Below are 23557 nucleotides of genomic sequence, written 5' to 3' on the forward strand. Positions count from 1 at the left end.
TTTTCAGTAAAGTAACAATGTTATACGCATTTTGGCTAACTTAACGCACATTGTCACTAAGCGTTGCATAGGACTATCACACAAACATTAAGCCTGTGACACTATACTTGACCATGTGAAAAATTGGAATAGTTTTGTAAGTTTATGAGATCGATTTATTATTGTTGTCAATTGTTTTGATATGTTTATCTATCTAATTACATGTTTGTCAATTAGGTAATAAATATTAGTTTTAAACTCAAGATGCCGCTCTAACCTAATGCTTGCGCTTCGAATCATGCAATAAGCTACTGTATTTGAAATTGCTTCGATTCCATTTTTAACAATGGGTACTATATTATTGGCATTTAGTTAAAAGTCATTAAAGATGATTCTGATAATATATTTTTTATAACTTATATTATTTTGTTTGGTTTATAAATAATAAAAATATTTCAATAATATTTTATTATCAATAGTGAGGTGACATATAATATAAAAGATAATATGATTATCATCTCCACTTTACATATTAAAAGATTACCAATGTAATAATATATTTGTTTTTTTAATCATCTTTAACCAAATACAATAATAATTATATATTTCAATCAATTTTTATCAAAATTTATTAAATATAGTAATAATTTATATCTAATAATTTTCAAAGTAATTAATCTTTAAAGTAATATTTTAATTTTGATAATAAAATATTTTTCAAACTAAATGTCAAGTTGGAGGTTTATATACTTCTTTATCGTCAACTAGGGAAGTAGACATTTTTTATTATACAACATCAAACAAAAAAAATAAACAAAAAAAATTCCAATTTAAAAAAATGTAAAAAAAAGATAGTAGACATTATGTAGTCAAAATTCCTTAATGAAACTCATAGATACGATATTAGTAAAGAGGATCAATAGATAGTAAACAAATATCACACTAACCCGCAAGTTGAGAGAAAACATGATAAAAAACATAATTTATTCTAAAAGCTATATATGGAAAATATCTAAAGGTATATATGGAAAACATAGATTGCTATCTAACTTTCATAATCTTTTCAATATTATAGTAATTTTTTATTAGTTTGAAATTATTTTTCGTAATTTTAACAATTACAATCAAAATATAATAACTCTTTTATCATATTAGGATTATAATGTCACCGCTCAAATTACATAACTTCACATCTTATTTAAATAATTATACATGTAACTTTAATCCCACCAGGGTAATTTTATAGTTGTGGTCAGACTAGGGAAAATAAGGTTTTTTAGATAAAATTTAAATAGTCCTTCCACCGTTACTTTTAAATTAAAAAAAAAAGTTATAATTGTAAATTATTAATTCAAAAATTAAAAAAACTTATATATTAATTGGTGGGCCAACCTGTTAAACCACAAGCGTACAGAACATAACTTAGAGATCTTGGGCTGTATCCTAAACCTAACCATGTCACAAATTGGCACAGTCCCTAAGACCGACCATTTGACAAGTCTTGAGACGGCAAGGCCCATCGATACGATGACCCGATTGTGCCTTCTGCCATGTCTGGCTCTGGTCAGGCAATGCCATGCAAAGAAATTTCTAGGAAAGCCGCAAAAATAAATACATAGCCAACTTTGCTACACCGAGCGCCATAAATCATCGAATTCAAACGCTTAGACCTCAGTTAAAATGCAAACCCATCTCTAAATTTCCCCTGTTTAGCCATTTCCATTTGCAAACCCTCAAGCGCAAACAGCGAACAAAGAAGAAGAGTTGTCTGCAGCCAAAACCAAACCAAACAACAAACACACTTCCATTATCCGCATTAATTGGCCGATCAAACCAGTAGGAAACACTACCTAATACTTCTGTCGTATTTATTAACTTGCATTAATACAACTACCTGGCTAACATGATAGGCCGCGCATTGAAAACTGTCTTGTTTAATAACCATTCTCTTATACGACTCCCTGTACACAACTGGCGCTTTTGCCTAGAAAATCTCTACGATTCTTCGCGTTTTCAAGCTTGTTTGACCGGGAGAGAGCCTCAGTTCTGCCTCTCGCAAGCTCGTTTTCTTTCTTGTAAGTGCGTTTTTCTTTTTGTTTGTGTTTTGATTTGTTTTCGATGGTGAATGATGGTTTGATGAGTCGGTTTAATGTTTGAAGAAATTACTGGCTGGGGTTTAGGGCCAATTTTGTTTTGTTTTGTTTTGTTTTCGAAGTTTTCGGTGAATTATGGTCGTTTGTGACATACCCACAACCAGTTATCTGTTAGTGATAATGATGGGTTTGGTGATCGATTGAATGCGTTCTTTTGTATTTGAAAGTGGAAATTTTGTCTTCCCGGAATCCAAACAGATTTTCATGTTTTTTTATTCTCAGCCGAATTTTTCCCCCCTTTATTTATTATTATTTTTATAAAGAAACAGTTTGTTAGCTGAAAAGGGGCCTTTATCAACGATTTTGGTATGTGTTGATGTAAAGCCACTTTCTCATTAATCGGTTAATTATCACAAATATGTGACCATGATTCCACCTTTTTGTGGTTGAACTGTACAAATTTACTCTGAGAGGCTACTCTTCGCAATTTTGTAGTAGAATTCTCTTACAATATATAACTTTGCATGATAATCAAATTGTATATATCTTTCTCTTATCGCATAATAAGATATGTCATTTTAATAATAAAATGATAAATTATCAATAAAATAATTAAAATTTTTCATTACCACGTTATTATCTTGGAAAACACCACACCCCCTAAAAATTTTAGAAATTTCAAATATACCCCCACCATGTCATCATTTTTCTTAAATTGTATATTAATCTGTATTGATAATATGCATCATATTGTATGATATGATACAAAACATATATTAATCTGATATATCTTAAGATATGTATTGTGTATTATAAAATACAAATAACCATGATATATTATGTTTTTTGAAACTTAGAAATGACAAACTCTATAAATCTCAGAATTTAAGGTAACAAGATTATACAAAACTGCTGGTCCTTTGGATCTATCTAAGAGAACCTTATTTGTTTAATTGTTTATTCCTTTGGCTTGATTATATTTAAATGGCATATTTATGCCAGCACCAAGTTGAAGATTTATGTTTTGGTGATATAAACCAAGTTTGCTTATAATTGTGCTCCAAACTGTCTGCAGCAGTTAGATCTTCGACATTCATGGAGGTTGTCAAAGCAGCTTCTAGACAAGGTTCTTTGGCTTGTGATAGTATTGCAATTAGAGCTGATGAGAAGAGTTACAGTTATACACAAATTGTCTCATCTGCTTTAAGAATATCTAGGCTGTTGGGCAGTAATGGCCTTAATACTGTGAGTTGGTGGTCACTTATTCTATCCTAATAACTTCATAGATTAAACAGTGTATATTCATTCATAAGCTTTTGGCCTGTCTATTGAATTTAAAACACTGCAAGAAGTTGATGTTGATTGCTCGTTAACAGTTGAAGTGCAATGCTTCTTATGAAGTTGTGTCCTAGCGATGTGTGTGTGTGAACACGTGTAATTAATCTGTTTGGACCTTAGTTTGATCTGTGTGTGTTTTAAATTGGTGTAGATGATCACTTCCTGCAATCAAAGGCTGGCTTTTTCGTTTAATTCTTGCTATTGCTTTCATGTTTGAAATTCTAATCAAACCTACTTATTCATACTCTTGATGCTATCGAAAAATGAAAAGTCAGCTGTGCCAGCTGGAGGGTGTGGAGCACAGATAGGAATTGTGGCTAAGCCTTGTGCTGAGTTTGTTGCAGCAGTACTAGGGACTTGGTTTAGTGGACGTGTTGCAGTTCCACTTGCACTGAGCTACCCCGAGTCTGAACTCTTGCATGTGATGCATGATTCGGTATTCCTTATGCAAGTTTGCTTTATTATCATTATTTAGTTATGAATACGATATAATTCTTCTTAATTTATGGAAGTATGTCTTTGCACCCACGTATAATGCCCATTGCTGATTAAATTCAGCTATGGGTGTTAAGGTTTTGTTCGACTGAGTAAGATGTTGGATCTTTTGGATTTATGATTTTCCAACATCAGAATTTTGGAAGAGTTCTCATTCATGCCGTGCTACATTTTCTTTATTTTGTAATAACCTTTTCGAGTTTCTTGGCACTAAATTTTATTTAATTCCTGTTTTCATTTGATTTTAGGATATATCCATGGTCCTGAGTACAGAGGATTATCATGAAGTCATGCAAAATGTTGCTTCTAAAAGTGCTGCACAATTTTCTCTAATCCCACTTGTTCCCAATGTTTCTTCAGAGATGACTACTCATGATCACTCTGAAGTTGAAGAAACAGATGCAGATAGAGGTTTGTCAAGAATTTTAAGATGTAAAATAAGATGGATTATCTGACTTTTATTAACTTTTAGAGTGTCTTGTGGCATAACATGAAGTTTTGGGCAATGTTTTTTCCTATATTGCAGGTGAGGATCCAGCATTAATTGTTTACACAAGTGGTACAACTGGGAAACCAAAAGGAGTTGTTCATACTCACAGAAGCATTACTGCACAGGTCTATGCTAAAGGACCATACACCTCATGAATTTTACCATTCAAAATTATAGTTTGTTTTTATTGTCACTGCCTGTAGTGAGAAGTGGTCACTTCTATTGGTTTTGAAGGGTTACATACCTATATTATGGGTATCCTTATTTTATATGCAATTCATAAGTTCATATGCATTTTTATAGACTTATCATTATCTGATGTTGGAAGTTAATTTTGTTGTCTTTATTACTGTTAGACTTTGAATACTATAGCTCAATTATTTCCTTTAAGCTTAACTTTTGTCATCAAAGGTTACTTTAACATGGGCCTATTTGATGAAGAGATATTTTATCCAAATTTTTTGTTTGAATCCATGTGATACAGCCCATTGAACACAGTTCAACCATACACATGAGAGGATATGCAAGTATATTAGTTTTTGTGTCAGTGTAAGAGTTTAACTAATACAATCAGGCAATTTCTTATAGGTTTGGACTTTTTGGAATTACTCTTTCTTCAACAATGTGATTGAAGTTATCATTTTTAGTTTATGTAATGTTTCCCCTGCTTGACTCAAGTTTCTTAATTGTTGAGTTCAGGTCGAAATGTTAGCTGAGGCTTGGGAATATTCATCAACTGATCAATTTCTGCATTGTCTACCACTACATCATATCCACCAAAACATATTTATTTTTTTTACAATAGTAATTTTTCTTCATATAATTACGGATCAAATATTCCTATTGCTATTGTTGACTGTTCCCTATTGTATGTCATACAGACTTAAACAGAATTAAAAATTTTGTTCAGCACTAATCCTTAACATATGAATTACATGTGCACGGCCTTTTCAATGCTTTGTTTGCCCCACTTTATGCAGGTGCCATGGTAACCATTCTTTACCATTATTTTTGTTAGTGTTCTCAGTATGAGTTATGTTTATTCTTCCTAGCAGTTGTTGTATGCTTAGGCAAGAAATCTCTCAAACTATGCAAATATAGTTTGGTTATGCTAGTTCCAGTTTGTAACTTACTTGGTCATGTTATTGAAGGTTGAGTTCATGTCAAAGTTCAGTGTGAGGGGAATCTGGCAAAGGTGGCGTGAATCATATCCATTGAATGGAATCAAGTCTGGTGATGCAATAACTGTTTTTACTGGAGTAAGTCTAGTCTTTACCATATGATGTGAATTTAATTGAGGGTCATTTTTTACCTTGACTGGGCAATCTTTATGCCTTAACATAGGCAACGATATACCTTAATTCTACCATGTTGAACTCTATTTTGTTGACTTTGAACTGTCAAATTTTATACTTTCTCTAATCAGCTGCAGCAATTTGTACTATCATGTGATGTTTGTTTAGATCACAATTTAGATATCACTTGTCAATGGATAACAATCTCATTAGGAAATACTTTCTATAGAATCCAAATATGATTTGCTTTAGTTTTTTGTGCAATTGAAATTTGATTAATCAAATGCCCAAGATTATTACTAAAGTTCCAATATTGGATGTTTTTAAAAAGTCTAACACTTTTATAAATTATAGGTTCCGACAATGTATACTCGATTGATACAAGGTTATGAAGCTATGGATACAGAGCTACAAACTGCTTCCGGTTCAGCTGCAAGACAATTACGACTTATGGTTTGTAGTCTAGAAGAATCCTTACATTATTCTAAATCTACTAAAAATGGGCATTTATATCCACTCAATATATTATATTATGATTTTGTGAGAGTCTTATTGTTTAGATTGTTTCTCAGTTAATTGTTATCCTACTAGAGTCAATGAATGTGTGTACCCCACATTAACTTTTCCTCTCTTCCCTAGATGTGTGGCTCCTCTGCACTCCCTCTTCCTGTCATGCAACAGTGGAAAACCATCACAGGACACCGCCTTTTGGAACGTTATGGTATGACTGAGGTAAGTAAACCCAAACTTAAGTTTTCTTGTAGGCTATTCTTTTGCTTCATGATAAAGTGCATGATAGTGTGTTTTTCTTCTGTTGAAAAAAAATAGAGTTGCATAGTTATGATGGTGGTTTGATTTTTTTAGTTTGTCATGGCCATATCAAATCCTTTAAGGGGTGAACGAAAGCCAGGCACTGTTGGCAAACCATTTCCTGGTGTGGAGGTTAGCACTTTTACTCTTGTATGTCAATGGGCTTCATGATTTATATTTGAAAACAGAGTTAAGAAGTTCCCAGACTAATGAACAAATTCTATGCAGACATTGATAATAATTGTTTGAAAATAGAAATAAATTGCCAAGGTTTAGAGATACAATTTCAAATTAATTACTATATATATATTGTATTTTTTTTTCCTAATTTAGTTTGAATATTCCTAGTTTAGTCTTATTATCTAGAATCTAATTTATTGCAAACTATGTATATATTTACCTATTTTCTATGAATAAAATTAAGTAAGAATTATTCAATTCTCTTAGTTCTTGTTTCATGATATCAAAATGAGCGATCCCACAAGCATTTTCTTTCGGCACACTCACATTGTCACCTATGTGCAAAGAAAATTTTATCAGTTCGATTCACTCTCGTTGTCATCTATATGAAAAAATGAGTTCATCAATTTGGAACATTGTGTCTCTACTTATGTGGAAATACAAGCACCTCAATTTGACACACTTATATTGTCATCATCGTAGAAAGATGAGTTTGTAAACAATCACCAAAATGATCATAAAGCCAACATCATTAAAGTGGCATCAACGACAAAATTCTTTTAAAAAAATCCACCTAATTTGTAAACTTTTTCATTAGATCATCTCATTCGATGAAGATAGGATATCTATTAAGGAGAACGTGGAAAATCAACAACAATCCAAGCTAAGAATAGAAAATATCTATTCTTCAACTTGAAGGGACTGTTGGAAAATAGAAATAAATTCCTAAAATTTAGAGATACAATTTCAATTTAATTACTATATATATTTTGCATTTTATTCTTAGTTTAGTTTGATTATGATAGGTTCTAGTCAATTACAACACAAATAAATAGAGAAAAATGTAAGCAATTTTATTGATAAAAGATATTTACAAGTGGATAAACTAACAATTTGAGTCGATGATCTCCCAAATCAACCCAAAGGCTGCCAAAAAATCCTTTTTTTTCCCTCTTCATTTACAATCCTAGCTCTCATTTATATATATTGTTCATACATGTTTCATAACTCCCCAATCTCATTTCATAATTGCAAATACATACCATATATGTTTTGTAATTGCCAGGCCCATTTATTTAACCAAAATAATAGTTCTAACAGATTATTTCTTAGTTTAGTCTAATTTTCAAGAATCTATTTATTGCAAACTCTGTATATATGCACATTCTTTATGAACAGAATTAATTAAAAATCATACAATTTTCTTAGTTCTTGTTTCAAAGTGGGTTAAAAACCTAGGTGGACCCATAGGCTAGCTAAGAAGAGTTAGACTCTGTTTTGGGCTAAGTCAAAAAGAGTCAGACCCTATTTCAGGTTGAGCTAAGAAGGTTAGAGCCAAGTTTAGATGGGCTTGGTAAGAGTTAGACCATGTATGATAAGTGTCAACTGGTAGCCTAGTTGCACTTGAGAGGGAAGTTGGAATATATAATTTTCACATTAAGTGAAAAAAAATGAAAAGGTATATAATGTAATAAGTATCCAAATTAGATTGGCTTAGTATTTTAACTATTAGAACCCAAAACATGTTAAAACTCATAATTAGTAAGGATGTCTATCCATACTCCAAGTTTAAATTGCCCAAGATTTCTAACAATAATTAACATCCTTATTTATGTTGACTATTAATTGGACCGCTTAGTTGGCGAATGTTATCGGTATCATTAAAAAATAAACTTTCTTTTGGCAGTTCTTCTTTTCTTGAAACAAATTGCTGTTTAATGTTTCATTTTTTTAAGACTGTCTTTTAATATGATAGGTCAAGATTGCTGAAGATGAGAGTGGAAGCGATGCAGTGGGAGTGGGAGAACTTTGTGTTAAAAGCCCTTCATTGTTTAAGGAATACTGGAAACTTCCAGAGGTGTCTGTCCTTGCATATTTTTTCCTTCCCTTTCATGCAGTTGCTCAGCTCTCTGTTACTGAAACATGAAACAAGTGACTTATGCTGCCTTCTCTGTTCCTTTTTTTCCCCCTTCTTTCATCAATGTGATCTGGTCTCTTGTTAAAAGGCATCACACATCATGTAGTTTCTTTGTTTTTATTTTATTTTCACTTAGTTTTCATCATCACATTGATGTGGGAAACTCTGCTATGTATTGAAACTGCTACTTTTGCTGGATTTTAGGTAGTTAAACTTTTTGCCACTGATTAGCATAAGCTAGATGGAAAGTGACTGGTGAAGGAAACTGGGTGATTATCTGATGTATTATGTGCCATTTATATGGCTTTTAAATATTTTGGGCTGTATTCCTAATTGAGTACCAAAAATCCATTTTCTTAATATATGAAAAATGTTTAGAATTTAGGGAGCACAGATTGTTTTCAACTAGCATTCACTTCAATGAAGAGTTCTGAATCTGCTTTAGCGATACATATATGTAGACAATGCAGTTTAACATGTTTATATAATGTCTTTTTTTGTTTCTTCTGTCATGGAGGCAACTAAGAACTCATTTACTGATGATGGCTTCTTTAAAACCGGGGACACTGGAAAAGTGGATGAAGATGGATACTTCATCATTTTGGGACGTAAGGAGATTTACTTTCACATTAGCTCTCTTATTATTATGTTTTTTGCATCACTAGCATATACATTTGCTTAGCATCTTACTGAAGATTTGACTAAGCAAGCAATTATTTGTGACTCTGCATTATGTAATGTGTTCATATTTTGGTGCTGCTTATTGTTAAACAAAGATGTTTTTTCCAATCCATTTCATTATGGACCTACTTTATCATTTGGTTCTGCTCATTGAATTTAGGTTACAAATTATAAGCTATATCTGTAAAATTATTATTTTATAAATAAATTTGAGCTAGTGGCAACTATTATTGATTTAGATTTTCATGGTTAATGTAAGCTGGAAAAACACTTAAAAGTGTGATGCATTAAAGGTTTTAGTTGAATTCTCTTCTGACAGCTACGGTCTAATGCCATATATTATTAGTTCCCAGAAGCATATTCATCTGGTGCATTTTCGGTAGCTGTCGGACCTCTTTAATTGCTACTTTCCATTAATGTTTGTAATTTGTTAATTTTTGCCAGGTACAAACGCAGATATTATGAAGGTTGGTGGATACAAATTATCTGCATTGGAAATTGAATCAGTCATTCTAGAGGTAATTACTTTTCCTTTCATTATACTCTGTTGCCGTGAAAAATTCTTCTGATGTTAGTTCATTCTCTTCTCTTCTTTCAGTTGTCTTTTTCCTACAAAAGTATATCAAAATGAGAAACTAAACAAGAAATTTTTTGAACAAAATGTTTCTGAAAGAGTAAAATCTTCTTTTGTTCAGCATCCAGTTGTTGCAGAATGTTGTGTATTGGGCTTACCAGACAAAGACTATGGAGATGCTGTATCTGTGATTATTGTGCCTGATGAAGAAGCAAAGAAAAAGCAAAAGGAATCAGCAAAGCCTGTAATAAGTTTGGAAGAACTTTGTACATGGGCTAAAGACAAACTTGCACCATACAAGGTAACCATTTTCCACATCTCTGTTTACTCTTAAATGGATATATTGAATGAGCTCAAATATATTTGCTGAATGTCTTTCATCTCTGGCTGAGAAGTTGAATTTACACACTCATAAGAAACATGTAATATTGATTCTTTTCTCTTTCAACTCCAAGTTTGATGACAACGAAATTCTGCAAATGGGTCGATGCCATTTTAAGATTAAATGCATTTGGCTTTGTGTTTGAGCTTAAGAAGAAGGGCTTGTTAGAAGTTAGAACCATGGACTCTCTATAAATTACTTCTACTGTCTCAGCTAGCCAAACACAGCTAGAACCACTTTCACATAAAATGTTGTTAATCCATTGGCTTCTTTGATCTAGTTCTCTCCTCCAAAGTTCAAGTTAAAAATTCTAGGTTTCCTTTTTTTTTTGAACATTCATTCAGGGGTTATATTTTCTCTCCTGGTAGTTCAATAATCTCATCAGTATGAACCCATTTGACTTGTTTTCATTGATTCATGAAAATTTCACCTATATTTTATGTTCTTTGATTGCTGAGGTATTAATTTCTTTCCAGCTACCAACCCGATTATTCTTGTGGAATGCACTGCCCCGAAATGCCATGGGAAAGGTAAATTACTCAAATCTTTATTATCAGCAAGAAAAAATTCACTTCATTTCCTTTTAGTAGAGAGAGTTATTACAGGATCCTAAAGAGTGCTAAATTTGGAATATTTATGGCCACTTTCAGGTGAATAAGAAAGAGTTGAAGAACCGGCTGGCTGCAGATCAATAATCCCATTTGTTTGTAAATCAGAATTGGGAATTACCACAGCCATTTTTCAAATACATAAATTAAACCGAAAGCGGAAGCAGCTCCTTTTCATTGTTTTCTTTTTGGTTGATGACCTAAAGTACTATGAGTAATCTATAGTTGAGAAACTGCTAGTGTGACTTTCATTTTCTTAGGCAAATTTAAGCCTAACCCCAACTCCTTTGTGTTTTACATATGTATATAAGAATAATATTTACCCACTGTGCTGGGTTAGAATTTTGTGTAATAAATAACAAGCCACCCCTCTAATATTTTGGTTGGCCTTTTTATTCAAAACAATCAGTCATTTTAGCTAGAATAGCCAACTGTCTGGCCTACACTTTTAACCATTTGTCAAAAGCTTTCAACAATTTCAAAATATTTGTTTTACCCCATTACAAAGTTAAATTTTTCTGAGAAATGTTATTCAGGGATGAGTGTGTGCTCACCAAAATTGAGGGATAAAACTTTTTGTCAACCTCAGGGTGGCAGTGCAGTCAACCCTAAGAAACACAATGACAGTAATTGAAATTATCCTATATGAGTAGAGGTGAGCAGGTTTGGATACCCAATTGATAAAGCAAGGATTGAAACTGGAATCAACTGGTTCATAAGATTAAAGAACTGAAATCAGAACCTATATAAACAAGTTCTTACTTCAAATCTATCTGGTTGATTTTAGTTTTCTTTTCATATACATAACACTATGCAACTCTATTTAAAAAGAGAAATGGAGTCAAAATGAAACTGGACTCATTTGACACCTCTAATGTGGTGGTTTGGCTTATATGTTGAAATGGTTGAATTTGTTTGAATGGAATCCTCAGAGGCAGGTGGCTCCAATGAATAAAAGACATTAGGGTCTGACTAACATGCATGTATTCAGCCCTAGCTACTCTAATCTAAGAAGTGCCATATTTTCTTCTCACATTATTTGTCCCATTAAGAAAGATCTTTGTTTGTCCATATGTTAGCTTGGACTCTTTTACTAGCTAAATAAAAATGACCTAAAATCTTTCCCATTATTAGAAACCTTAACAAAATTTCAACACAAAAGAGGTGAGTTACAATTTTCAACCATAAATAAGCTGTCTTTAAGTTTTAATAGTAAATAAGCGAGATTGATAGCAGCTTGACATGATATTAGTAATAACAATTAGTGTTCAAAATTGACCTGCTTTTTGTCTCTTAGGTAAATGCCAGAGTGAATTTAGATCATGTACAATTTTTTTTTTTTTTGGCCTCCTTATCTTGTTTGTAGGGATGACAACCCGGAGGGACGAGACCAAATAGTTTATTCTCTATCTTTGTCTTTGTCTCTATCATTGTAGAGAATATTAATCTGTATCCCTGTTACAGGGCTGATAAAGATTCTTCATTCTCTACCTGTAAAAAAAAATTCTCTTTCCATCTTCATATCCGTATCCGAGAGAAAAAATCTCCTTCATATATATTTTAAACATAACATAAATATATTAAACAATAAAATTAACTAAAATTAAAATCAACCTACTATTTAAAATACGACAAATGATCTATGTTAACATTTTAATATGCACAACAAAAATATAAATAAATTTGAAAAACGTATGTCATTTAAAACTATAAGGATATATTAGTATTTGAAGTAAAAATATTAATATAAAAGGATGAGGACGAGAATAGGGACTAGGCGGGGATGGGGATAGGGACAAGGTAAAGAAAGGACACATGTATCCTTATCTCTATCCCTATCTCATCTCTGATTGTTGAGATATTTTTCACTCTCGTTTTGTTTCCATTCCTATTTCTATCAGAAAATCTTCTCTCCGTTAAGGTCGGAGAGGATCGAAGACTCTAAATTCTAGTTGAAATTGTCATCTCTACTTTTGTTCACTCTTTGTTTTACAAGGTTATGATTATGTAAAATCCGGAAACCCAAAATTGTATCCCTTTTTATCAGTACATTTCCATATATTTTGTTTATATTCTCCAGGCTTATGCAAAGAAATCAAATTGCAAAATCTTGTGAAAAGTTGCTTTTCTTATACATTTGTACAGAATGGCTAGACATATTTCAATTGAACAAGAGATTTCTGGATTTTCATAAAAAAAAAAATCACCATATATCATTGAATAAAGAGACAATTGTAGAGCACTACCCTTGCTATAAATGATACAAAAACACCGATTATATTATTTAAAAAAAAAAAAGATTCAATAACTATAATTCTAATTACTTTTACCCAGTTACATATAGATTTACATTCACTATGACAAATGGTTCCAGGTTAAACACAAATCAAGCAGATAATTCTCTGGACTTAAGACAGACCTTCTTCCTTGAAGTTCAAGCCATTGCTTTCTATGCCGACTGGCACCCCTAGATCAGATAACTCTTCTTCTTTCGCTATGCCAGTCTCTTCGACATTAGAACTTGCTATACGCTCAAGGCAAGGTCCATAAGCCCAACTGCACACTAGAAAGTATATCATATTGATGAGACTCAGAATTGCCAGAAGCCAATAGTACTTGTCATAGTGACCCTTGTTAATGTTACTTGAAACCCAGCTCTCTTTGCCGCCTTTTTTAGTAAGGTTGTCCACATTGCTTACTATAAGACTTGCCAGCAAGTTTGCCACAGCCATTCCTAGACCAAATAGAGCAGAAGCTATACTTGACATACTCTTGGGGAATTCAGAGTAGTAAAATTCAGTCTGCCCGATTGCGTTAAAAGCTTCAGCTAGGCCATTCAAGATATGTTGTGGGATAAGCCACATTGCCGACATATCCACGACTGCATGAGGATTGTTCAAATACCCTTCCCGAATCGCTTTTCTTCGTCTGGAATTTTCGATGATTCCTGAAACAACCATGGCCAAGCAAGAGAGGAATATTCCAATCCCCATCCTTAGCTTAACACCAATTCGTACTGGTTTGCCTTTGATCTTTGATGCCAAGGGAAGAACTGCACGATCATAGAGGACTACCCATACTGCTAGAGCAATGACTGTGAATGTTCCGAAAGAGCCTGCAGGTATTTGGAAGCTTGAAGTGATATGTCGGTCCATAGAACTTGCCTGAAGCACCGGGAATGAGGTTTGGCTAATGTTTATCGACATCATCATCCCTGTTGACCACAATGGTATAACCTTTAAGAGTGCTTTGAGCTCTTCTACCTGCTCTATTGTGCAAAGACGCCATGGATTTGATGCTGATCCATCCGGAGCTATGTCTTGCTCAATATTTCTAATGATGCAAGCTTTATTTAGAAACCTGATGGAAACAAGTAACAAAATTCATCAAGCTTTCAGACACCAAAAACACATTCAAGGAATATAAAAACGAATTGGTGTTACCTTAATTTCTTCGTTGGCATAAGAATCTCAGAACCTTTCTTGCGATGGTAACACATAGTAACGTTGGGAGGAGGAAATGGGAGTTTTCTATTCTTATAAGCAACAACAGCCACTTGTAAGAAGCCAGTAAACAAACTTGTGCTTGCTTTCATTTTGACATAGATGGGCGAAGCGAGGAAAAACAAAAAAGCCGACAAAAACATAAGGATTGCAGGAACTCCGAATCCCATTCTCCATCCAAGATGATCTTGAATATAAACAATAACTGTTAAAGCAATCACCACAGAAACGGCAGCTGATGCATAGTACCAACCAAAAAAGCTCTCTATGACCCTCTCATTTCTGGGATTATCTCTTCTGTCCAATTGGTCAGCTCCAAATGCTATGGAACAGGGTCGAATGCCCCCTGCTCCAATGGACATGAGGATGAATGAGGAGATTAACAAAGTCATTTGAGAAAATGTTGGAGATTGACAAATTTCACCCGATAATATATTGCATGGAGGAGGCTTTACTTTTGGAATCATTGCTGTTAACCATAAGAGTGTCATTCCCTGCGACATTAAATAGAGGATTTTGATAAACATCTACCAACTTAACCTTGCCAGACAAAGCATTAAACATTGCACCATCTCAACCTTCAATAGGTAAACTCTTTTCAGGAATTCACATCTCCAAATTTGCCTAGTAAAGACTTAAATAAGCCTCACTACATACGTAGAAAACCATAAGGATTGCTCACAACGTCAGTTTCTCATTTCATTAACTTAAGAACAAGTGAACTGTTCAACATAAATTTGCAAAACTGGTGATTGTTAAGAACATGTGACAACAATTAACACATTCAATTTCAAACCGCCAGTATGAGGCTTTCCCATCTTAACATTATATATTTGGACAGAATAAAACTATGGGTATAAGCAAATTATAAATTTTTTTTTTATTACTGGAGAATCTGCCCAATTTGGCCAGATAATTTAGGGTTTCACCAATCCTAACGGTGGCTTGAACCCAAGCCCTCTATTTGAGAGTTCTAACACTCCATTATTTTCACTAACCTTCGGAATCTCTCATAACCAAACTTGGAGATAATAGGACATTTAAAATTTGAGTGAACCCGCCCAATTTGTTTACATTTTCCCCCCTTTCAAACAAAACCAAATTGACCAAAATATGAGTATCCACACAGCACAAAAAATAATCTGAAGGCCATAATATTATTATAATTTACAACATCTCTATCAAAGTGTTACTCTTTAAAGCAATAAAGTCATTGTCAACCACTTGGATTAGACAACCAGCCATTATTAAATAACCTGCAAACGTTATTCATTTCCAAGTTTGAATTCTTTAACTTGAATTGGCCCATTTTCCACACAAACTTTCTGAGCTAAAGTAAACATATCTGCAACCTACCACAAGCTTTTACACAGAAGAAAGTGGGAACAAAGCCACAAAATTAGATGTTTTATTCACGTGGGTCTGGCAAAAGTCAAACATTGTTAGGAATCTGCTTCTGCAATATATACAGACATAATGGCTATCTACATATATTCAAAGTTTGGTTCTGAAACCTTCATAAGAAAAAATAAAATCCCATTGAATATGACATATTATATTACCAAAAGTCGGTGCTTATTTTATCTTACTAACTAACTAAGCTATAATAGATATCATATTTTTTCAATCAATCCTAGCTGGCTTAAACACCAGCAATGTCATTAATGCAGACACTTTGGTCAACAATATTTACTTAATGGGAAGAGAAATAGACATGAAGAGAACTGATTGGAGGGAGATTTTTTACCAGGAGGCTGATGATGGATCCTAAACCGATGGTGAGGAAGCGACCCAGATAAGAATCAGAGAGAAAAGCTCCCAAAATAGGCATGAAATTTGTGGTGGCAGTCCAGAAGAAGAGAATATTGGTGCCTTTGGCAACACTGAAATGATAATCTCCGATGAAGTAGAGGATCATGTTTGGCAGTAACCCATAACTTGCCACCTTCTCAAATGCCTCATTTGCTGTTTCAGAAAATGTTCATTAACTTACCTCAAATTCAAGATTTTAACCATAAGTAAGATCATGAAAGGAAAGAAAACTTAAAGGACCACTAAAAAAACCTAACAAATTCAGTAAAAAGTAAAGAATTTACACATTTTTAAGCTTCAAATTTGCTGTTTCAGAAAATGTTCATCATCCAAACTCAAACTCACTTGAAAGATAACTAAAAATCTCAATAAACCCAGTAAAAAGCAAAGAAGTTGCATGCTTCTAAGCTTCATTTTGCTTATGTAAGTGAGGAAAACATCATTACCAGATTCAACAGCTGGAAGATAAAGTAAGAGCATGATAAGAAAAGTACAAAAAACACACATGCTTCTTTATTACATTTATTTCCCCTTATTAATAAGATGTGGCAGTGCATGTCATACAATGAACAAACATGAAGATGAACGCCACACAAACTTCAAGGATCAAGACTGCAAGAAACCAAGAAAATCACAGAAACCCATGTAAAAAAACTGATCATTTTGATGAAATCTACGCATATATACCAATAATGAATGGCATAGTAATGAGGCCACCCTTTCTTCTCTTTAAAATAGTAGTAGTAGTAGAAGAAGAAGCATTGTTGAGCTGGTGATTCAATGTTCTTTGATCTGATTTTCCCTCCTCTATCTGGTCCTCCATTATTGAAGTGGTCAAGAGCTTGTTTGGTGGGCAAGAGATGGAAAATCTAAGGGGAGTAGAAAGTAGGTTTGAGAGTTTATAGTACAGCATGCCCAGACAAAGGCCTCCTTGCGTGTGGAAACTGCTAAATGAATAAGACTCCACTTTGATTTCTTGTTTCAGTCCAAGTGTCCAATACCAAAAAAATAGATTATCAGATATAATTTAATAGATTAATCAAGTCATTGAGGTGCAACATCCTACGGTCTTGGCAGCTTTTCTTATAGTTTACAGCACATCTCATTTCCATGCACTATGCTACATAAATGCCTATTTGATCCAAAAACTTTAATCATCAAATAAGGATTTTTTAAGTTTAAATGAGAAGATATTTGAATATAAAATCTTTATATATGGCAAAACACTTGATTTTTAAAATCTGATAAAAGACAGATCAAGATAAATTGGGTTAAATTATAAATAAAATGAAATTTGAATATAAATTTTTTTCATTATGATGTAGTGTTAAATATGATCACCTGACCTATAAAATTTATTTAAGTGTTAGCCTTGAATACATAGAAGTTAATTCTTATGATCAATTTTTTAAGTCCAAATCACAAAAAAAAAAAAAAAAAACTTATAAAATAATTATAAAATCAATTATTATATCTAAGGTTAACCTAATTGGTTGGATTGATTTAATCGTCGAGAGACAATGATCAAAGCCTTTTGGGGATATGGTGTGGCAGGTTTTACAGTAATCAGATGGTCCACATCTTCATTTGATTGACTTGGCTAGCATTTCAAGTGCCGATCGTGGCAGAATGGGGCAAGCAGATAAAAACAATTCCAATGATGAGATGTGAGAAAGTTGAACTAATGCATGCTTATGTCTTTAAAATTTAGTGTGCATGCACGTGGGTTATGATCGACATAATCATCACCATAACTATATAATATATATGTAATATGTATAATATATGTTCATCACATCAGTGAGTGTCAGCCGTCTGATGTATCAGAATCCAACAGTAGTACTTTAAAGTTCTTGGAAATTGAAATATCAGACGAAGAAATTGAAAAATCCTAAAGGAAATTTCTAATCGCAATCACAATGCAATGCAATGCATCAACAGCCAGTACTTTTCATTTCTAGTACACAACGTACAAAGGCTGCTTATTTCTATTCAAGCAACATGCGTATGACAATATTTTTACACTGGTTTAGAATAGGGATCCCTCCTCGTCCCCCAAGAAATATTAATTCTGGTTTCTGTTCCGTTTTTATTACGGGCATAAAATTAATTTTTTGTTTTCCCTTTACAAAAAATTAATTTTTTTAATTTTCTCTTCATCTTTACAAAATTTTTTTTTTATGGTAAGAAATATCTTTTTTTCATACTTTTTAAACATAATATAAATATATTAAATAACAAAAATTAAATAAAATTAAAATAAATTTACAATTTTAAATATCATAAATAAAATATATTAACCATTTTAATATACAAAATAAAAACCTAAAAAATTTAAAAAATATAAATAATTTAAAACTGTAAAAATATATTAGTATCTTAAATAAATATATTAATATAAAAGGGATAAGAATGAGATTGGACACATGTATCTTTATCTCTAATTACGAGAATTTTTTCTTTTTGTTATTATCTTTTTTTCTATTTTTATCGAGAAATTTCCTTTTTGATAAAGTCAAAAAGGGTTGGAGCCTCCTAAAATCAAATCGAAATTGTGATCTCTAGTTTGATCATTATTTGAGAATCTAAATTCATTATTATGTAATTTATATATCTACAAGAAATTCTAACAAAATAATGGTATATATGAGTTACAAAAGTGCTCTCAAAAAAGTTTTTAAACTTTTTTATATTTGTACAATTCTATATTTATAAGAAAAGGGGAATGGTAGTTTATTTATGTAATTACATAGATAAATAACCTAAATAATCCTATTAAATTGAATTTAAATATTTCTATTACCTAGGAGACAATGATGTGTAATGCCGTAACGATAATAAATGGAAATGGCCTCAGATAACAGAGATCACGGAAATTTTCAAAACTTGCTCTTTCTTGCCGCCTTTACATGGAAAACTTCTACCCATAGTATTAATCGTTTTGCAAGTAGATGACATGTTGCCTGCTTGACTCTTGACAAAACACTTTTTGAGTGCAATTCCTGTTTACTCTGTCTAAGGTGAGAACAGTCACGCAATAAATGTGAGAGAATGTCTAATCTCAAGAAAATCATTCTTTTCGTCCCTTAATAAACATCGCCGCATTTAACGTTGAGAATTCTTAACCATCAACCATAAATCAAGCTACTTAACTCGTAGAAAATAGATTTTGAATGGCTATAATTTTTTATTTGGGAGAAGTTAGAGGATTTGTATATATTAATACAAAACTCGTTTTACGTCCTATAATGACAATTACCTTTGTTGGTTGTGCCCAATTTAGAAGTTTAAATAAAATTATTTTAATATGTGTTGTATAGTATTTTTATTTTATCAAATTTAAAATTTTTAATTTTTATAATTTTGAATTTATTTATGATTAGGTTAGACTTTTTTATATGTAATTTTTAAATTTGATATCTATCTTTTTAGTTTTGTGTTTTTTTAAACACATTTTTATAATATAATTATAAAATTTTAGATCATTTTTTGGTTTTCTTATTTTTAAGTTATTTGAAAGTGTAGTTTTTGAAATTCAGATTTATTTTTTTAAATTTTGTGAGTAATTTTATAATTATTAATATTCTAAAATATTTTAATATATTTTTCTTTATTAACATGTTATTTAAATTTTTTATATATTATATAATATCAAAATACTTTTTTAATGTGGCATGTGGAAATTTTGAAATCCCATAAATACGAAGGTCTCGTTTGTAATGGTGAAACAAAAGTTCATAAATAGCTGATCTTAAAATATATATATATATATATATATATATATATATATATATATATATATATATATATAGAGGAGATAACGACAAAAATGAGGAAGAATTGTTTGATTGATGGGTTAGGCATATAAATATAATTTTGAAATGCAGGCATAGGACCACAACGAGACACTCACCTGCTCAACTAAAACGCTGAGTGGTCAAATCCTCGAACATAGCGCACAATAATGCATTTGTTTTGATGATCGAGGAACTACATCTCTTTCGGACAAGATCTCAGGTTTAGTACATAATCACTGACTAGGTTTTTTTTTAAACCTGGTTAAATCCGGACAGCGCACAAAATAGTGAGACGTCATTCGGCCAACTTCACCAAAATCATTTTGAGTGGCTTTTATGGCCCAAAAAACCATCCAGAATTCTGGAGTGGTACATGAAAAATGATGAAAAAAAAAAAGGTTAAATTTTAAAGGAAAGAAATGTAACTTTAAAAGAAAAATTATTAAATTTTAAATTAATAAATAAAAAATTAGATAAAATTTTAATTTTTTGTTAAATAATGATTTTATTTTTAGTTATAACAAAAAATTTTAATAAAAAAATGAGTATTTGAATTTTTCAAATTTCACAAATTAAGATTATCAAAATTAGTTATAACACTTACTTAAGATTATTATTAAAACATTCACAAACATGCATAATTATCAAAATACCCTTTATTCAAACAATGAATTAAAGCCCAAGTGTCATATAAAAGCAATAGAAGCCATAAACGAAAAGGACCAGAAAAGAAATTCTCAACTTTAAGAGGCAAACTTTACTACAAGCTCTTCTTATGTTCGCAACATTTTGCCAATAAGATTTTCTTGCCCCCTTCCACGCGAATTCTTATGATTTTCTTGGGCCTCTTCCACTGCTACAAACTTTAAGAGAGCAGAAGTGTTGGTATGTGAAAAATAAATTCATAAATCTTGGGACCATCCTGATTTTGTAAAAACAAGAAGGACTTCTTTGTAATTATGACAAAGGAGTATCAATACCCGAAAAAATCTGTAATAGTTGAGGCTTGTTTTATTCTTTCAACAAAATGAATTCATGTCGTTCCAGACTACCTTTTTTTATGCACTCATCTCGTACTACGAAATTAGGGTTTTACATTTTTAGTTGTTTTTTAATTTTTTTCGTATGGTATTAGAGCACAAGACTTCCAAAAATCGTCCTGACATCATCACCTTCTTTATTTCTTAGCTTAATCGTTGATTTGTGCTAAAGTTTGCAGCACGTGTAGAACGTATAAACTAGATATCTAATATTTCATTTATGATTATCTCTAATATATTGTTTGTCCCATAAACTGAGACGACCTATATAGATGACTACCGAATGATTATCCCTGAGTTGTTTGTATGTGTTGCATGGTCGAGTCATGAAGAATGGACAACTCATCTAAAACCCCATACACTAATCCATTTAAGTCAAAGACACAACATGCTAGCTTAGACAAATTTGGTTGGTTTAAAAGAAGAGGTAGTTAATACATTGAATCACATATTATTTGGTACTATGTGGCAGTCCATGGTAACAGATCAATCACATTTTTAAGTGATCTATTAAAGGTAACTAGACTGATCTTGATATCTATGCATTTTATCTATGTCTTTAAAGATAGATTATTCAATTAGAATATCATACATTTCATCATTATGATCAAAAGATACCACAAGTCGAAGTGTTTTCTCTCTATCCATAAACCCAATCTCCAAATTTGATAGCAACACAATACCAAGCCCATCCAAAAAATCATTATCATTAACACTATGATTGATATTATTCTTTTCATGTGAATCCCATTATGGTTCACTACCCTCTTCAACATCATTTTGCGGTTGTTGAATTTCTATATTGGTTAATAAGAAGATAATGTTTTCCCTTAACAATGAATTAGACAATCCACTAGATGTATTTATTGGCTTAGACATATCGGAAAGGGAAATAATAAAAGCTTTGTCATCATCGTCTTTGATGTCGTAAGATATCTCATCGATAATATTTTATAGTTTTAAGGTTATATGAATAAGAATGTGTCTACAATCAATATATTCATTTACTTAATAACTAAATTGATTCTTATATGTCATATTTTTATTAGATTATCATCATTTTCTATTTTCTATCAATGTAATTCATTATGTTATTTTCTATTGTAATTCATTTCTTTCTATATCTATTCAAGAGGATGACATCTAACATTTTGACTAATATATAAATGAAGTTTCTAAAAGATCCCCCACATATTACTCATTATACAATGTCAATTAAGCCATTTGATAAAATTTTAATAAGTCCCTCATATATGATACATAACAAATATCAAAAAGCCCTTCCACTTGGCGCAATTCGTAAAATTTCATTGTGTGTCACACATATTGGGTTTCAATCATGCATACTAATGAAATGAAATCCATACCGGTGAAAATGAAATTCATACATGTGAAAATGAAATCAACACACCAAAGAACTAAAAAAAAAAAGGAATTTAAAGTTAATAGTTTGTCCAAATATCTGAATTTAATGAATTTATAGGTAAAAATAACAAAAGAAAAAAAAATTGGTTGGAATGTGAGAATTTATAGTTTTTCAATTTTACATAGAGATGACAATAAGGAAAAAATAGACAAGAATGGTTATCTCTATCTCTATCCTTGCAATGTGGAACACATCCTTATCTCACATTGTCTACTATGGGGATCACGGGAATGTTCCCCTACCCATGAAGAATCCCTTTCCTTTTTGGACCCTACTCTTTTTCCTCTGTAAATACTATAGAAATCCCTCCCCTTTTTGGACTCTACTCTTTTTCCTCTGTTAAATGCCATCTTAGTAATGACATTGTGAAATGATTAAAACGGTGACAACCTCGCCTCGTGGGAGGCATCTTTTTAGAGTAAAGTTAGTCACTGTTAGTCAATAACAGCTGAAATTCAAAGTTTGTCAATAAGGCTGATAAAAATCTACATGAAAGGAGAATATCACAGGACAACAGTGCCAACCTATCGTAGCTGTTGCGTGTAGCAATTTGTCCCTAAAAAGCCACTTCTTTTTTTTTTTTTTTCCCTCAAAAGGGTTTCGTAAAATAATAGTAACATAGAAGAATGAGATTGAGAGCTTTTCTGCCTTTTGCCTTTTTATATTGAAGAAGAAGGCTGTGGGCCTGTGGCTCTTGTGTCGAAAAAGTTGAATAAACTTTGCCCATCGTCTGCGTGAGACAACATGTTACTCATATCTTGGTTGAGGTAGGCCAATGTATCTTTTCTTTTTTCCATCTCTTCAAGAGCTGGGTTCAAATTTTTGAAGTTAAACTCAAATCAAATTGATCTGTTCATTTTGGATTTTACTTTCAAATTCGGTTTTCTTTTATATACCCTTGCATATATTTCTCATTGATGAATTTGCTTAGTGGTATTGAGAATTGAAATCAAAAGAAAATTTATAGGAAACAAAATAAAGTTGCAAATATTTCTTTTATATACTCTTGCATATATTGGAATATTTAAATTTCACACTTAATAATTATTTAGCAATCCAAAAAATTGAGAAAATAGCGAAATAAAGTTGACTGTAATGCAGCATTATAAGGGGAGAAGTCACATCACGTCCCTTTA

At 31.9% G+C, this 23557-nt stretch overlaps 2 protein-coding genes across 5 annotated transcripts; one reads left to right on the forward strand and one right to left on the reverse strand.

Moving 5' to 3' along the window:
• The first annotated feature begins 1505 nt into the window (after positions 1 to 1505).
• LOC123218039 (probable CoA ligase CCL8) lies at positions 1506 to 11269 on the forward strand. Of its 4 annotated transcripts, none has more exons than XM_044639228.1 (17): positions 1506 to 2054; positions 3151 to 3317; positions 3682 to 3846; positions 4154 to 4316; positions 4432 to 4520; positions 5095 to 5164; positions 5331 to 5383; positions 5547 to 5654; positions 6045 to 6143; positions 6330 to 6422; positions 6555 to 6632; positions 8437 to 8538; positions 9116 to 9206; positions 9724 to 9797; positions 9975 to 10154; positions 10712 to 10765; positions 10886 to 11269. In XM_044639228.1, the coding sequence occupies exons 1-17, from the start codon at positions 1883 to 1885 to the stop codon at positions 10928 to 10930; spliced, it is 1803 nt and encodes a 600-aa protein (XP_044495163.1). In that variant the 5' UTR covers positions 1506 to 1882; the 3' UTR covers positions 10931 to 11269. The 4 variants fall into 4 exon arrangements, with proteins under 4 accessions (XP_044495163.1, XP_044495166.1, XP_044495165.1 ...); XM_044639227.1 differs by having other exon boundaries at positions 1508 to 2054; positions 3148 to 3317; XM_044639231.1 differs by lacking the exon at positions 3682 to 3846 and having other exon boundaries at positions 1507 to 2054; positions 3148 to 3317.
• A 1832-nt stretch (positions 11270 to 13101) lies between these two features.
• Positions 13102 to 17059, reverse strand: LOC123218398 (protein NRT1/ PTR FAMILY 1.2-like). The gene is made up of 4 exons (XM_044639851.1): positions 16846 to 17059; positions 16094 to 16311; positions 14287 to 14840; positions 13102 to 14203 (listed from the first exon to the last, which is right to left on the reverse strand). Exons 1-4 carry the CDS (start codon positions 16979 to 16981, stop codon positions 13252 to 13254), a joined length of 1860 nt encoding a protein of 619 aa, XP_044495786.1. The 5' UTR covers positions 16982 to 17059; the 3' UTR covers positions 13102 to 13251.
• Between the last annotated feature and the right edge of the window lie 6498 nt (positions 17060 to 23557).

The sequence above is a fragment of the Mangifera indica genome, chromosome 6, assembly GCF_011075055.1.
Source record: "Mangifera indica cultivar Alphonso chromosome 6, CATAS_Mindica_2.1, whole genome shotgun sequence".
NCBI lineage: Eukaryota > Viridiplantae > Streptophyta > Magnoliopsida > Sapindales > Anacardiaceae > Mangifera > Mangifera indica.